The sequence below is a fragment of the Terrapene carolina genome, unplaced genomic scaffold (assembly GCF_002925995.2).
Source record: "Terrapene carolina triunguis isolate 2854851 unplaced genomic scaffold, T_m_triunguis-2.0 Scaffold112, whole genome shotgun sequence".
Lineage (NCBI taxonomy): Eukaryota > Metazoa > Chordata > Testudines > Emydidae > Terrapene > Terrapene triunguis.
Genome location: NW_020664463.1, coordinates 22521762 through 22538546, shown reverse-complemented (window position 1 = coordinate 22538546; position 16785 = coordinate 22521762). Strand labels below are relative to the sequence as shown.

General features: G+C 48.6%; 1 protein-coding gene across 1 annotated transcript; it reads left to right on the top strand.

The window, feature by feature from the left end:
• Positions 1-56: 56 nt before the first annotated feature.
• On the top strand, positions 57-13599 carry LOC113406606 (C-type lectin domain family 4 member E-like). The gene is made up of 6 exons (XM_026652226.1): positions 57-133; positions 9365-9499; positions 11921-12019; positions 12564-12715; positions 12970-13103; positions 13449-13599. The coding sequence occupies exons 1-6, from the start codon at positions 64-66 to the stop codon at positions 13597-13599; spliced, it is 741 nt and encodes a 246-aa protein (XP_026508011.1). The 5' UTR covers positions 57-63.
• Positions 13600-16785: the final 3186 nt, after the last annotated feature.

The window sequence follows — 16785 nt, the reverse complement described above, 5'->3', positions numbered from 1 at the left end:
ATCAATTCTAAATGCAATAACAATATAAATATATAAAGAAGAGGGGTCGGCAACAATCTCCAAATGGCATCAGAGGTTACTTACGCTGAGGTAAAGTTCAAGAATGCACCACCACCACCTGCAGAGACCAAAGGTAAACTACAGACTATTTAGGGGAATGGGCTATGGAGACTTTCACTTTTGCGGCACCGTTTCCCATCTAGCCCCAGGCTAGGGGCAGAGTCTGGCTCAGGGGAATCAGGAAGCTGCTTGTTAGAGCCTTTCCCCTGTAGGTCACTGGCTGCCATCTGACCCTGAGATAATGTTGGTATAGATGAGATTTTTGCCAATACCTGGGCAGTGATGAAGGGAAATTTCTAGGGTACAGGGGATCAAGAAAAAAGTTATGGATCTGAAAGAGATTCAGGGAGGGAAATCTCCAGAGGAGATGCACTGAGGGCATTAGAGGTTAGAGCATTTCAGAACCTCACTTGCATATCCACATAGAGACAAAGGGCTGAGATACAGAGAGGGGGATCTCTAGGGACACACCCGGTGTGTGTGTGGCTGGAACAGCTCAGAGCAAGGTTAAGATGTGAAGGATAATGGATGGGGTCATACCAGCAATAGAATTAGGAGAGCCCACAAGGAGGAGATATGGTATTGAAGTCTGTACCCACCAAGATGTTGGTAGCTAAAAGATTCAGGGGCCCAGGGAACGTTACGTTGCCTAGAAGAGGGGCAGCGACAGCAATTAAACATACTGTTATCAGGGCTTTTCCAGAGTACAGACAGGACCTGCAGTATCTCGGGGCAGGCAGGGAGGAGAACCCAGAGCAGAGATTTCATGATGGCTGCCTGTCCTCTGTACCCATCATGAGAGCCAGCATTGAATGCAGGGGCACGTAATCTGCCTGGATTGGGTGCAGAATTGAATTGGGTGAATAACTCGGGGGTTTTTTTGGTTCACTAGCAGATCTGAAAAAAAATCAGTTTGGGTCAAAATGAATCCATTTTTTGAAATTTTCAGCAAATTGTAAAAGTTGACAGAAGTTCCTATCAGGTTGAGCTAAATGTTTTGTTTCTGGGCATTTTTTTAAAGGGCTAGGTGCATAAAACAGGTGGAGTTGGTGGTGCCCCCTCCTTCAGCGTAGTTCTTAGGGCACTCACCTGAGAGGTGGGAGACCCAGATTCAATTTCCTGCTCTACAACAGGTATTTGAACCGTGGTTGCATCCCCTCATGTTTACTCTAACCACTAAGCTGTAGAGTCATTTTCTCAGTCTGGTCTAATGACTGTGTGCTTTTCACAAAGAGGAAGAGTTTCTGCAGGAGAGACTGAAAAGAACTCTACTCCTAGAATACATGATTGCCCCGTTGTGAGGGGACTCACCTGGCAAGGGGCAGCACTAAGTTCAAGTCCCTATCAATAAGTACTAGTTAGTTCTTTATACAAACTGAAACAGTTTCAACAGGGACAAGTGAGACACCCATCCCTGACGAGCCGGATGGTTAGGAGAGGGAGAGGCTGGGTTCAACTCCCTGTTCTCAAACAGCAAGTCAGATATGGGTCTTCCATGTCCAAGGGTGAGTGCCCTAACCACTGATCCAAAGGTTATAAGGGGGCACTTCCTCTGCTGGCTGTTTTGTGAATGGTACCTGTGATGAGTTGGATCACAGAAACCCCCTTGGGGCTGCCAACTGATGTGCCAAGACTACTTCTGCCCTTGCTTTCTTTGCCAGCTTGAGACTCCAGAACTCTGCCTGGTTGTGCCAGACACGCTTGCCAGCTACAAACACAGATCCAAGTTTGAACCACGTCCCACAAACTGCAGGCTTAACTGAAAGCAGTTTAAAAAGTGTTCTTGTCTCAGACACTCAGATGCCCAACTCCCAATGGGGTCCAAACCCCAAATAAATCTGCTTTATCCTGTATAAAGCTTATACAGGGTAAACTCATAAATTGTTCGCCCTCTATAACACTGATAGAGAGATATGCACAGCTTTCCCCACCCCGCCCCGCCCCCCAGGTATTAATACATACTCTGGGTTAATTAATAAGTAAAAAGTGATTTTATTAAATACAAAAAGTAGGATTTAAGTGGTTCCAAGTGATAACAGACAGAACAAAGTAAGTTACCAAACAAAATAAAATAAAACACGCAAGTCTATGCCTAATACAGTAAGAAAACTGAATACAGATAAAATCTCACCCTGTGATACCCCAAGCCTTCATTCCTCCCAGCCTGACTCAAAGGAAGGCCTGCAAGCAAACAGAGCCATCCACAGTCAATTGTCCTGGTTGATGGGAGCCATCAAGTTTCCAAACCACCATTAATGGCCCACACTTTGCATAATTACAATAGGCCCTCAGAGTTATATTTCATATTTCTAGTTTCAGATACAAGAATGATACATTCATACAAATAGGATGACCACACTCAGTAGATTATAAACTTTGTAATGATACCTTACAAGAGACCTTTTGCATGCAGCATATTCCAGTTATATTATATTCACACTGATTAGCATATTTTCATTAAATTATATAGAGTGCAACGTCACAGTACCCTAGTCCCCTTCTGAATCTAGCTCCCTGAAAAAAATATATTAAATTAATCAATATTTTTTGTTAGACTGAAACAGCATTTTTTGGTGAATAAACTGTCATCCAAAAATTTTTGCCCAGCTCTAGAGAAGAATAGAACTGAGAGAAGAAGGAAACAAAGGCTGAGTAGAAGAGATGGGCTTGAACCAAATCCCTGGAGAGTTTAAGTATCTGAGATCTGAAACTGGATCCAGTTTTGTGCCTCATGCCTATCTCTGCTGAAAAGTAACTAACATTTAATGATCAAAAATTGAAAATTGTTATTGCTCTTAACAAATGTTGTATATAATTATGCAAATTTACTAGGCACTTTACAAACATCAGAGATGTTCCCTGCCCCAATGACCTTACAGCCTAACTGGCCTGGTCGCTGCTCTGAACACACTACAGGTGAAGACAAGACAAACAGCAATGTAAGGAAGAATACTTCAGAAGCAGCAACATGTAGCGCGATCATAAAGGAGGAGAAGTTAGGAGGGGTTTCTAGAGGAAGACAGTGGAACCTGAGGCAGACTGAAAACAATCCACAAGCCAGAAGCTGCATGGGAGAAAGCACAAAGCGGAATGTGGAAGAAGGACATATAGGGAGATGACAAGCGTGTGTGGATCAGCAGGAATAGAAGGGGGTACCATATAGGGAGGAGGTGCAGGCTGGTCCATATTTATTTGGATATAGAAATTGCTCTGCCCTGTGGGTCTCCATCCCAAGCTGCAAGACCTTGAGCACAACCCCACGATGTGGCAGGGTTATATACACGTATTCAGTGCTGTCAAGGATATTTGCAATCTGACTTTGCAGCTCTGCCCTCAGATTTGCCAACCTCAGCTGCCTTGACAGAGACCTGCTTGGGGTCCTTCCCTGCCTGCTTCAGGAAAGGAGTCACAGAAGCCAGACATGCATGCACAGTTGAGCTGACTGACTCACTGACATTGTGCTGTCATTGAGGCTCGGATGTACTGTACTCAGATGTTCCTCCTGCCCTCACTCGTGCTCCTGTCAAGATGAGCTAGTGCTAGTTTAATATTCCCCCATGTCCTGTTCCAAAGGCATTTGATGAGTCTGTTCTTGCAGGTGAACATTGGGAGGTTCCAGGGCATGCTCAAACACTGCTGCCAGTAACGTGGGGGGTGCCTAAGGGACCCTGGATTGACCATAGCTAGTACATTACTTTCAGAGAGCCATAGAAATATCCAGTGGCAGATTTAGAGTTAGTGGGGCCCTGTGCTCAGCTTCATTTTTGGGGCCCTACCTCGCATTTTTCATTTTTTTCCTGCATTCTCCACCTGGGGCTCAGGGCTGGGGGTGCAGGGTTTGGGTGGGAGTTAGGGTTTGGGAGCGGGCTGGGGCTGGCGGTGCAGGGTCTGGGTGGGAGTTAGGGTGCAGGAACAGGCTGGGGATGGGGGGGTCTGGCCTGGAGTTAGGGTGCGGGAGGGGGATCAGGACTGGGGCAGAGGATTGGGGTGCGGAGCACTTACCTGGGGCAGCTCCAATTTGGTGCAGGGGGTGCAGGTGCGGGGAGTTCAGGTGGCTCCGTGCAGCCCTGTGCTTGCCCCGCAGGCACCACCCCTTGCAGCTCCCATTGGCTGCGATTCTCGGAGCCGCCTCTGCCCCCCACCTCCCGCCAGGCAGGGCTGGAACACAAGGGCTTTAGGGGCTGCAGCCCAGGGCTAAGTGGGCCCCGGAGACCTGGGCTGCAGCCCCTAAAGCCCCATCCCCTTTCTGAATCCGGCCCTGCAAGCACGGGCTGGAGGACTCAGGAGGAGCAGGGGCAGCCACGCAGCTGGAGAGAAGCGGTGGCTTCCCCTTCAAATCGCTGCTTCTCTCCGTTCCCAGTGCTCCCGCCACCCACACCTCCTGCCTGCTCCTCTGAGGCTGTGGGTGAGCCTCCCTCCCTGCTCTCCTGCTCCCCACAGCTTCTATCCCCGCAGCCCCTCTCCCGTGGAGCAGCCCCCCCACAGGGGGTGCACCAGTGCTGAGCTGCCTGAGTGCCTGGCCCTGGGGCCCCCTGTTGTTGGGGGGCCCCGTGCCAGAGCACTGTGTTTCATGGTAAATCTGCCCCTGGAAATATCCACCAATGCTATTGCAGTGTTGTCTCTCACAGAGTCAGGGCCTCTCTAGATGACTTGGGTGAGTGATTAGAAGATAAGGGGTGTGACTAAAGTGCTGGCTGCTGCTCTAGTGCTCATGGATAATTACTTTGGTCATGTTGACCCCATGGTCAGTGACAACAAAGCTGAACATAGGGTGCCTGTCTTCTAGCCACATTCCCAGGATTCTCTGCAGAGTGTCCTGGTGTGTGTAGGGTGGTATAGTGAGGGCCTCCCATGAGCGGGGCTGGTACTAGACAGACAACTGGCAGAGACACAGGAAGATGGGAAGAAGGAGGCAGCAAATAACTACCCAGCAGCTCCACTGCAATGGCAACTGCTCCAGGGGACCGTCAAAGACTGATGGGGGTGAGTTTCATGTTGCCCAGCTATCCATGGTGCAACGGAAGAAAACCCCCGTCCCCCAACATCCTCCTTGAGAAGCTTGGAAACTCCTAAATAGGACAATGTGCTGGAGGGGGCCCTCAGGAGCTGCATGTTAAAATGTCAGCACCAGAGGGAAGAGAATATTGGGGTGTTTTCCCTGCCTCTGATGGAGAAGTTTTACTTCCTTTTTGACTACTGCTGAGCCAGCCACTCAGATACGGCCACAGTGATAGATATGAAGGTAGGTAGATCCTGCCAGGGATGACTTATCCAAAGGGCTCATAAAAGTGCATCGGAACAATCACTATTTTACCTTTGGAATGGGGCAGAAGGGAGCGGAGTCAGGGATTTAAAAATCTTCCAGAGGAGGAGGCCTCCTGATCTTCCCTGCAAAGATCATGCATAGACAACCACACGCCCCCAGTTAATGAGCACAGTGTACAGGGCCTCCCAGAGGGGGGGGGAAATGGGGCAATTTGCCCCAGGCCCCGGCCCCCGCAGGGGCCCCCGGCCCCACCTCTGCCTTCCCCCATCCCCCGGCGCATCAGTGCTGCAGCGGCGTAGCTCCGGCGGGGCCTGAGCTCCTCCCACTGAGTCAAAGACGTGTGGTAAGGAGATGGGGCTGCAAGCTTCGGTCCCACTGGAACCACGCCGCTGCAGCGCTGTCCAGGGGCCAGGGCAGCTCCTGCACGCGGCGCGCTGAGGCTCCGAGAGAGGGGAGGCGGCGGGAATCACACCCCTAGCTCCAAGCATAGGCTGAGCACGTCTCTTCGGGTATTCCAGCTCCATGTTAGCTGCAGGGAACAGAGAACTAAAGCTTTCCACACCCTAGATTTTTTGCAACAAATCCATAGCCAACCAGGACTTGATGGTTGTCACTCTGCTGCATGTGGCCATTTGGCATTTCATACCAACATCAGGGGTAGAACCCAGATTCATCAGCTTCCACAGCACAGCCTGCTGCTTGTTGAATTAAGGAGAATTCCTACGTGCCAGTCAAGTCTCAGTCCCCTTTCCTCCATGTTAATTGCGTGAGTTATGCACCAGTTTTCATAATGGCCAGAGAAGTCCCTTTGATGGCCATTACAAACATTTTCACTGTATTTCTTGTCCATTTTTCTCATGAAAAGAAAACCACTAGATCTGGATTATTTTCTATAGGGTCTCTTTTGATTAAGCAGTTGTGCATATGACTCACTGTCTAGGACTTCATCTCCCAAAGGAGCTCCTCAGGTTTATTATTTTTTTCCGGCCACCCCACAGGTTTTTTTTTTTTTTTTTTGGTCTGCAAAAAAGCCAGAGCCGGTTCTGCCTTTTTTTGCCCCCCCAGCAACCCCCCCCCCTATAAATTAAAAACACTTTTAAATATATTTAACACTATTATAAATGCTGGAGGCAAAGCGGGGTTTGAGGTGGAGGCTGACAGCTCGTGACCCCCCAGTAATAACCTCATGACCCCCTGAAGGGTCCTGACCCCCAGTTTGAGAACCCCTGGGTTAATTTAATTTTAGCACCCTGTGTCCATTCACATGCATGTGCTATTTTGAGCATTTCAGTTTTCACAACATAGGCTCATCCCAGATTCTGGAACAAGCTCAAATGCTCAGTTTGTGGAGTATGTACATAAGCTATACTAAAGACAAACCCACAGTAACTGTCTCCAGTTTGTGAGGGACTCCATGGAGCCAGTCTCTAGGAAACAGATAAATTCATGGAGGTTAAGTCCATTAATGGCTATTAGCCAGGATGGGTAAGGAATGGTGTCCCTAGCCACTGTTTGTCAGAGGGGGAGATGGATGGCAGGAGAGAGATCACTTGATCATTACCTGTTAGGTTCACTCCCTCTGGGGCACTTGGCATTGGCCACTGTCAGTAGACAGGATACTGGGCTGGATGGACCTTTGGTCTGACCCAGTATGGCTGTTCTTATGTTCTTATGTTCTAACCTAAATGAACCCAAAGTTATGGAGACAGATATGAGTCAAGGAAGCCAGCAGAGTATCAGAAACCTGGAAAAATCTCTGACTGGGTGGGCTCAGGTGTTTGGTCACAAGCTGAGGTGGTTCAAAAGTTTTGGATTTTTTTAAGCTGGATTTTTTTATTGTTTCTTTAAATAATCAAACACAGCAAGCAGCAAATATTTGGCCACACACTTCTGAAACCCCAAACCATGTTCCGGTTTTGGCAGACTAATTTCAGCTTTTCAATTAAAAAAACCACAACAGATTTTGAAGGAAAGCAGACATTGTCCGTGATTTTTTTCTGCTTTTTAAAAACCCCTAGTTTTCGATCCAAAAAAAAGTTTTGACGGAAAATATTTGTCCAACCCTTTTAGCACTAGCTGATGCTGAGAACCAGTGATACCTTGTAAAGGTGACTTGAAAAGAAGTTCTCAAAACTGGGTTTGTGCCAAGATGTGGAAGGTTTTTAAATGTTTATTTTTCCCAGGACTGCCCCTGGGGGGGGGCAGACAAGTGGGGCAATTTGCCCCGGGGCCGCAGGGGCCCCCATGAGAATATAGTATTCTATAGTATTGCAACTTTTTTTTAATGGAAGGGGCCCCCAAAATTGCTTTGCCCCAGGCCCCCTCTGGGCGGCCCTGCACTGACAGTGTAACAGCTAGTGGGAGCTGAGGAGAAAATGTTTTTTTTCCCTCAGAAAATGAAAGCAGACACTACCCGTGACCATTTTTGTTTTGTCAAAAACCCAATTTTTTATTTAAAAAAAAGTTTCAATGGACAATTTTCAACCAGCCCCAGTAACTATCAGTGTACTCACTGTGTATTTTAGGAATGATATATACACTTTCTCAGCAGAGTGCACTATCAAGAGCCTTGCTTCTGACCCTGTTACCCTGCCTGCTGCTGCTATTGGGTGACTTGAGAATTACAAACTGAACAAGGAAAAAAAATTGAGTCTCTCTAGACCTAAACTTAAACTATTACAGCCTCTCAAGGGACCTTCACCAGATATTAGCACTCCAGCTACTTGGCTCTTCTCCTGCAATGAGTGTTGCTGCCTCCAATCCCCTCCTTTATTCTCCATGCCCCTGTGTGCCTCCAGTGCTCCTTACTGAGACCTGGAGCAGCCAGTCCCTCAGTGAGTGTTTCCCTCTCCTTCTCTCTGTGTGTGACCCATTCCCCTCCCTCCTCTGTCACCTCCCTGATACCTCGCAGTAGGGAAGAGACAGGACTCAGCTGTATTGTATCTAGAAAGGATTCTTTAGCGAGGCAGCTGGACACAGATAGACCATCCTGTGGTTCTCCCTGATTCTCAAGCTCCCAGACTGGCTAACAACTCTGGGCTGCCTAGTGTCCCTAAATTCTGCTCTTCTCTTCTGCCGACTAAATAAGCCCAGTTCCCCCAGCCTGTCCACATAAGTCAAGTGCCCCACCCCCCCCTAATCATTTTCGTTGCCCTCCACTGGACTCTCTCCAATTTGTCTATATCCTTTCTGTAGTGGAGGGACCAAAACTGGATGCAATACTCCAGATGTGGCCTCACCAGTGCCAAATAGAGGGGAATAATTACTTCCCTTGATCTGCTGGCAATACTCCTACTAATGCAGCCCAATATGCCATTAGCCTTCTTGGCGACAAGGGAACACTATTGACTCATATCCAGCTTCTCGTCCACTGTAATCCCCAGGTCCTTTTCTTCAGAACTGCCGCTTAGCCAGTAGGTCCCCATCCTGTAGCAGTGCATAGGATTCTTCTGACCTAAGTGCAGGACCCTGCACTTGTCCTTGTTGAACTTCATCAGATTTCTTTTAGTCCAATCTTCCAATTTGTCTAGGTCACTCTGGACCCTATCCCTACCCTCCAGCGTATCTAACTCTCCCCACAGCTTAGTGCCATCCATGAACTTGCTGAGGGTGCAATCCATCCCATCATCCAGATCATTAATGAAGATGTTGAACAAAATCGGCCCCAGGACAGACCCCTGAGGTACTCCGCTTGATACTGGCTGCCAACTAGACATCGAGCTGTTGATCACTACCCATTGAGCCTGACGATCTAGCCAGCTTTCCATCCACCATGCCCCTCAAACATGTAACCTCAGTCCCCAATACCTGTGACTGGAATATTTGCTCACTATAGTGGCTTGAGTTGGGGAGTTTGGCTTGGAATTTGAGCTTCATCAGAGGGGTCATCACCCAGAGTTCTAATTGGTCCTGTCTCTAAGAACATTTTAACTTTTGAATAAGGGTTGATATTTGGTCTCTGCATGAAGTTTTTCATTCAGCTGCTCACACCTAGCAGACAGGGCTACTGTCAGCAGAACTGACTGTTTTGGGGGCTAGGGGTTTCTTTGCCTTTAGTACCTCCAGAGAGGAGCACGGCGCAGAGTGCACTCCAGAAGCCCACGTGGCGATTCCTGTGGTTGGTCTCAGCACTGTTGCTGTTGCTGTGTGTCTCTCTCCTCATTGCCCTCATTGGTAAGTATATACTGGCTGATTATCCAAGAGGGAGAGGAATTGTTTGAGGAGGATGCCTGAGGGAGGAGAACTGGGAATAAAGGAGATAAAATTAAGCAAAGAGGGAAATATCCTGCTGGACAATCAGGAAACAATTCCCAGCAGAGGTGTTTGTTAGACTGTGGAAGAGTCTCCTTGAGGACAGGGTGGGAGCCCAAAGGTTTGGGCCCGGAGAAAGCCCTGAAGAATATATTGTTGGGAACAGTCCTTGTTTGGCTGGCAAAGGGGGAAAGGTGAGTGGCTGGACAAGATTAGAAATGGGCAGCAAGCAATATGGTCACTTGAGAAAAGTATGTCTGGGATATGAGGGAAGGATTTGGCAGTGGGAGGAGGTGGGTGGTAAATGTCCAGAGGATCAGGGATGTTAAATAGCAATGGTAGGGTGTGAGATGCTCAGAAGGATCAGGGGAAAATATCTAGAGCCGTATCAGGGCATCAGTTCTAATTCAACTCTATGTCATGTAGACTGGATGAGTTGAGGGATCAGGGAATGGGGTTCTGAGCCTTTCCCTTCCCTTCTAGAGCATCAGTTCTGCTCCAGCTTGTGGGGTCCAGGTGACCCAAACGGATTGGGGGATGGGATACACAGCCTTTCAGCTCCAGGACGCTGGTTCCAATTTGGCTCCAGTTCAGGCAGAGTGGATGGCTCAGGGGAAACAAGATACAGAGCCTTTTGCATCTGGGGCACCAGTTCCTAGAAGTAATTTCTAATCTCTTATAACTTTTTTACTTATGATCCAAGTATCTTTAAACATGTCTAGGGCACTTGTCCTCAGTGAGGACATCATCCTCATTAACAGTCCTGCAAGGTGCTGTGCACCATCAGTTCACTGACTTCAGTAGGAATTGAGGGTGCGCAGCACATCAGAGGATACGGTCACATATCTATGGAGAGATCAACTAGTCTATTTTTAAGCCTCAACTTTTGTTTTAAATGGAATGTATCTTTCTGCTCACTGAGACAGCTCAATTAACTCCAACCTACCATAACATTTGGGCTATAACTAACCATGAGAAATTTCTGCTGTAACCCCTAGACTGCTGCTTCTCCATTAGATCACTCAACGCATTTCTTAAGCTGCTTCACCCTCTACGCGCTCCTTTCAACTAGCAACACTTCAAGAAGTGGAAATCAGGTGCCTAAATAAATTAGTAGCCCATATCAGACTTAGTCGTAAAGTTAGCAAAAATAAAGTATCTTATTTATCAAGAACAAAAACAAATATTATCTAACATGGAATTGGAAGCATTAAAGAAATAGTTTTATGCACAGAAACCACTCATCTTACCTTGTCTGTGTAAGTCTGTCTTGAGCTTCTTAATTATTTACAAATATACAGGCAGATTGTGCTGTGACCTGCCCGTGTCTGGTGTCACTGCTCAGCACCAACCCCCATTGTTGGGTTACTGGGATGGCTTATGGAGTCCCTCACTCTCTCTGAGGAATCTTTCTCCTCCAGAGCCCACCACAATCTACCTACGAGGGGAGCTTCTGGGACCAGGGACACACCAAACTTTGCTCCCCTCAGCCTCTTCAGGTTCCCTCCTCAGGTTCAATCTTTCCTGAGTTAGCCCAGCTCTCCAGGCAAGTCTAGCCAGACCTTCTGTCTGACCCCCACACCCTCTGACTTCTGGTTCCCTTGACAGCCCTGTCACCATTCCCAGATGTCTCTCTCTTGATCCACTCTCCAACATCACCTTGACCAACTCCCAAGAAGCTCCACACACCCCCGGTGATGTCACCAGCCTCGGCAGTTCTTTCACAGGGAGCTGTGGGGAAAAGCAAGAGTTTTCTCTCTGCTTTAATCTCTCTAACTATAGTCAATTCTAGGGGCAGAGTTGCTTCTAGAAAATGGGCATTGTTGTGTGGCCTCAGAGTTCTGAAAGACACATTTGCCTGAATGCCGTTTCTGACCACCTCAGTTACAGGAGTCGTGTCAATAAATAAGTTACAGCAAGAAAATACCCAGACTCCACTGATTTCTCCTCCATTGGGAAACCAACCTACTAGGCTCTGACATCTGCTACTGCTTGGATGAGGGGTACCAGTATTAATAACCTGTTGCCTAGCCACATTCACCCTGATCTTTCCCCTGTGGGTCAGACGCTCTTCTTGCAATACTGATTAAGATCGGTTGGCTTATTCTGGTCAATCAGTATATCTGGTCCCCACCGCCAGCAATGATATGAAGAGAGCTGAGCTGCCCTATTGTCCCAGCGGAGGTGGTTGTTGGCACTTGTGACAATAATGGAAGCTTACAAAGGGGCAGCCACATTGGGACAGTCCATGGCCAGGAGATGAAGAAATCAGGTTGCACCCAGGCAGGGGAGAAGGAGGGTAGAGTTGGATCCCTTCTCTTTTTTTCCTCTCTTGTTTTCCAGTCACTCTACTCAAGGGAACTGGAGGCTGTGAAGAGCACAAGGCCCTGCCCCAGAGTTCTGCAGAGTGGCATTGTGTCCTGGGGAGAGCTGAGGAGAAAGGTCAGTGACACTGAAAGAGAGAGAGGGAGGGAGGGATTAACCCCAGCATCATCGTTCTGGGTTAGGGGCCTGATTCACACCCAGCTCTGGATCAACACTGGGCCGGAGGGACTGATGTATGGGGGAGGGGAGGGGAACAAAATGAAGTCTGTACAGATTGACTGAGTGAGGGCTAAGAGGAGAAATAGCGACGTTCTACAAGTCCAGGCAGAGTGTGAACAACAAGGAGAGGGAGGGGTTAGCTGAGAGTGGTCACAGGAGGGAGGGATAAAGGGGAGCAAAAGAAGCTCATTTCAGGATGGGGATGAGGAAACATTCCCTACCTTTGAAGGCCTATTAGACTATTGACGAGTCTCCCCAAGGAAAGGGGTTGAACATTAACTGAGTCATTTTACCTTTTTCTAGATGTCAGCTAACTCGTTAGTCTACACTGGGTTTATTGACTGTCTGAGCTAACATGTTCTAACAACACATCTTCTAGGCTAGTCTAGTTTTCCATCTCTCATTATTAGGAGTTCTTCTCCTTGACTTTCTCTTCCCTCAGGGCAAGTCTGGACATGCTGCCCCATGGGCTGGAAGCACTTTCAGTCCAGCTGCTACTACTTCTCTATAGACACCATGAACTGGGGTGACAGTGAGATAAACTGCACAGGAATGAGCTCCCACTTGGTGGTGATCAACACAGGAACTGAGCAGGTAACTCTCTGGGGATTAAACTCTTTGGGGAGCTGAGCATTCAGATCTTTAGAAGACCCCCTGCGCCCCTGGTATTTGGGGTCTATTGAAGGTGAGCTGGGAATTCAATCTCCCTGTTCATTCAATCCTGGGATGTCCCAGCCATTACCTTCTCTCTCTCTCATGCGCATGCATACATGTGCTACAGGGACTCCTGCCCACTACTGTCAGCTCAATGACTGAATGTAGGCAATTAATTTGTAATTTTTATTCAGGATTTCATTTTAAATTGGATAAAAAGAACTGTTACATCCCTCCAACAAAAGAATTACTATATCGGTCTGACAGATCAGGCACAGGAAGGCCAGTGGCACTGGGTGGATCAGACTCCATATAATGAGACTGCAGCGTGAGTATCTCCTGTGATGCAGACCAGTTACTGTCTTCTCCTTAGTCCCACAGGTTAACATACAGTGTAACGGTCGTGCAAGGGGGCGAGGGTTGCAGGGAGGGCAAAGGAGCTCCGGTCGTACTGTAGCTACAAGTGCTTCTTGTCCAGTAAAGAGCAGATTTGTTGGGGGAACATGAGCAGGTTCTATAAATCTCTTTTAAGGAAACAGTGTAGAGCCTGGTAGGAGAATCTTTCGGGTTAACTAAAGGGTTTAATTTGCCCCCTTCTTTCATCCTCACCTGTTACAAGTTGTTCAACTCTTAAAACTCTTACCAATATGTATCTCACACATGTTTCTTACAGATTGTGGAGACAAGATGAACCCAGTAATAGCAACATGGAGAACTGTGCTGTCATGCATATAGAGACAAATGCAAATAGGAAGAATTGGAATGACATTCCGTGTTCCACTGAAGTACATAGAATTTGTGAAACTGCTGCAACAAGTTTTTGAGGAACGGAATCCCAGCCAGGATGTGAAGCCAGAAAGAGAGAGAGAGAGCCCATCCCTGGCTAGAGGCAGCTGAGCGAGAGCTCTGATTGGAGGGTTTGGTTCAGATGTGGGACTTGTGCAGTAATTATGGAGTGGGAGGTTACTGTGTTCAAACTCACCCATATGCACAAAATTTTGAAACAAAAATTGGTAAAATGTTCTGAAGTGGAAAAGGGGTAATTTTCAGCAGAACTCTGTTTATGATGTCACAAAGGTGGACTATGCCAGCACCCAACACTTCTGGAGGACCTGGGTTGGTAAGGGCAGGGCCCAGTGGCTTTGGCCTTGAAAGAGTTGAAGAGAGAGTTACTATTCACGATTAACCCACTCAGTGCTGCTAAAGTTAATAACATCCCTTGTAAAGTCATCGCTTCCAGGGTGCTAACGTGTCAGTTCCTGCGGAGATCAGTGCTGTAAATGGGGAGTCTCTCATCTTGTCCCTGCAGTCCTTGCAACTGCAGTTTCTAATGGGTGTTTCAGCTTTCAGGATAACAATGCATGAACCAAACCCAAACTTCAGAGCTGCTGCTGTTTCATTCTCACTGCAAACAACGTGTCTGCACATCCATCAGGGACAGGCCAAAGGGACACATTTTATAATTGTTACATGAAAAGACCTTTGTGCGTCTGCAGGTCAGCAGAATTTAAGCCCAGAAGTAAGGTGTCTCTATGCCACAAATCCAGCTGCATCCAGCCTCGTTGTCCTGTAACCCAGTTCCAACATACACCTCTACCCCGATATAACGCCACCTGATATAACACGAATTCGGATATAACGCCGTAAAGCAGTGCTCCCGGGGGGTGGGGCTGCGCACTCCGGTGGCTCAAGGCAAATTTGATATAACATGGTTTTACCTATAACGCGGTAAGATTTTTTGGCTCCCAAGGAGAGCATTATATCGAGGTAGAGGTGTAGTTCTGTTCTGAGGCTTTAACCATGTTCCTGTATCATACTAATGTTTTGGATTACCCAAAGCTTTAGGTCTGGCTAGGGACATAGTTAAGATCCCATTGACAGGTGAGGGCAGAACTGTGTTTAAACTGTGTTGGGAGACAGTTAACAATTTTAAATAATAAATACACCGCTACCTCGATATAACGCGACCCGATATAACACGGATTTGGATATAACGCAGTAAAGCAGCGTTCTGGGGGGGTGGGGCTGCACACTCCGGTGGATCAAAGTAAGTTCAATATAACGCGGTTTCACCTATAACGCGGTAAGATTTTTTGGCTCCCAAGGACAGCGTTATATCGAGGTAGAGGTGTAATTACCTTGGGCAGGGCCGTCCTTAGGATTTATGGGGCCCTATGTCGTATTATTAAACTGGTGCCCCTATGCTCCACTGAAGGCGGTCCCCAGCCAGCGCCACTGACCCCAGTGTGTCGAGGGGGTACAGCCACCACCCCCGCCCGCGGATTCCCAGAATCCCCTCCATTACTGACACACACTGAGCCTACAGCCCTCCTGCAGCCCCTAGCCACTCCTGGCTCACCACGAGCATTTTGACAGGAAGTACCAAGCAGTAATAACAAGTCAACAACAATAATAAAAGGGTGTATGTGTGTGCGCGATGGAGTGTGTGTGTGTGTGTGTGTGTGAGAGAGAGAGAGAGCCAGTGTGTGTGAGAGAGACATAGAAAGCCAGTGTGTGTGACTGTGTGTTGGGGGACTGTGACTCATGAGAGGTAGAGTGTATGTAGGTGTGAGAGCCAGTCTGTGGGTGAGAGAGACAGTGTGTGTGTGTGTGTGTGTGTGTGTGTGTGTGTGTGTGTGTGTGTATTAGGGAAGTGTGAGAGACAGTGAGCTCACTGGCACTTTAAGTCCTCCCTCCCTCTCTCATTCAGCCTATCCCCCCCCCCCCCCCCCCCCCCCCCCCGCCCGCTGACTTATGTGGAAGTTTCGCTCCTCCTGTTCTGGCCCCGGCCCAGCCCCCGCCAGAGACCGAGCGGTGCAGGCAGGCAAGGTCCAGGGAGGGACTCCGCTCTAGGCAGCAGTGGGCCAGGCCGCCATACCGCTCTGGACTCCCCGGGGCTGAGGCAGCAGAGCCAGAGACTGGAGCCCTCAGCCAGCCGGCTAAGGAGCGAGTGATGGAGGCAGGGCCAGCTCCAGGCACCAGCTTAACAAGCAGGTGCTTGGGGTGGCCAAGGGAGAGGGGCGGCACCTGCGGCAATTCGGGGGCGGCAGGTCCCTCACTCCCTCTAGGAGCGAAGGACCTGCCACTGAACTGCCACCGCCGATCGCGGCTTCTTTTTTTTTTCCTTGGGGCGGCAGAAATGCTGGAGCCGGCCCTGGATGGAGGGGACAGGAAAGAGAGGATTCCAGCCACGGCCAGCGAGGGGAATGGTGCCCCAAATTTTCCAGTGCCCTATGCAGCCGCATATGCTGCGTATGCCTAAGGACGGCCCTGACCTTGGGGGATGTCTTCACTGCAGAGTGTGGGAAGCCAGGTCTGGGACACCAGGTTAGCCAAGCCCAAGGTGAGCATATACACTGCTAAGCCACACTCAAGTCATAGCCACATCCACACTGGTACTCCACTAATGCAGGTTAGATGCTACGATTTTTGTGGGCATATCCCATGGTTCTTAGCACTACACTATGAATGGTTTTGCAGTGTATTGTAGAAGAAGTTGTCTGTCCTTCCCGGGCTCCCGTGAGACAGAGTTCTTAGCTTGCCAACTCAGTAAACTAAAATGCTTCTGACTCTGCAAGATCCTCACTGCTGTGCGCAGCCTCTGTCCTCCCTCCCCCCCCCCCAAATAGCAAGCCATGGATTCAGCTCATAACAATGACCTAGTCCAGCTGTTGGCATTAGCGAAACTTTTATTTTGGGAACAGGAGGTGAATGCAGGGCCTGAGACATGGTGGAGGGCATGTCAGCAGTGGCTCATCACCCTGAGAAAGTGGCTATGTGCCTTGATGTGGAGATCATGCAGGCAGTGTGCCTGCATAGTGGAGTGGAGATAGCTGATGCAGGTTTTAATAGCTGTGGCATCAAGCACAGAGTGGTAGGACTACCCGGTCATGCAAACCTGGGATGCACAGCAGGGGTTCCAGAACTTCCAGGTGAGGAAGGCCATCTTCCTGGAACTGTGTCAGGAGCTTGCCCTGACACTTCAGTACCTGGACATGCAGACAAGAGAG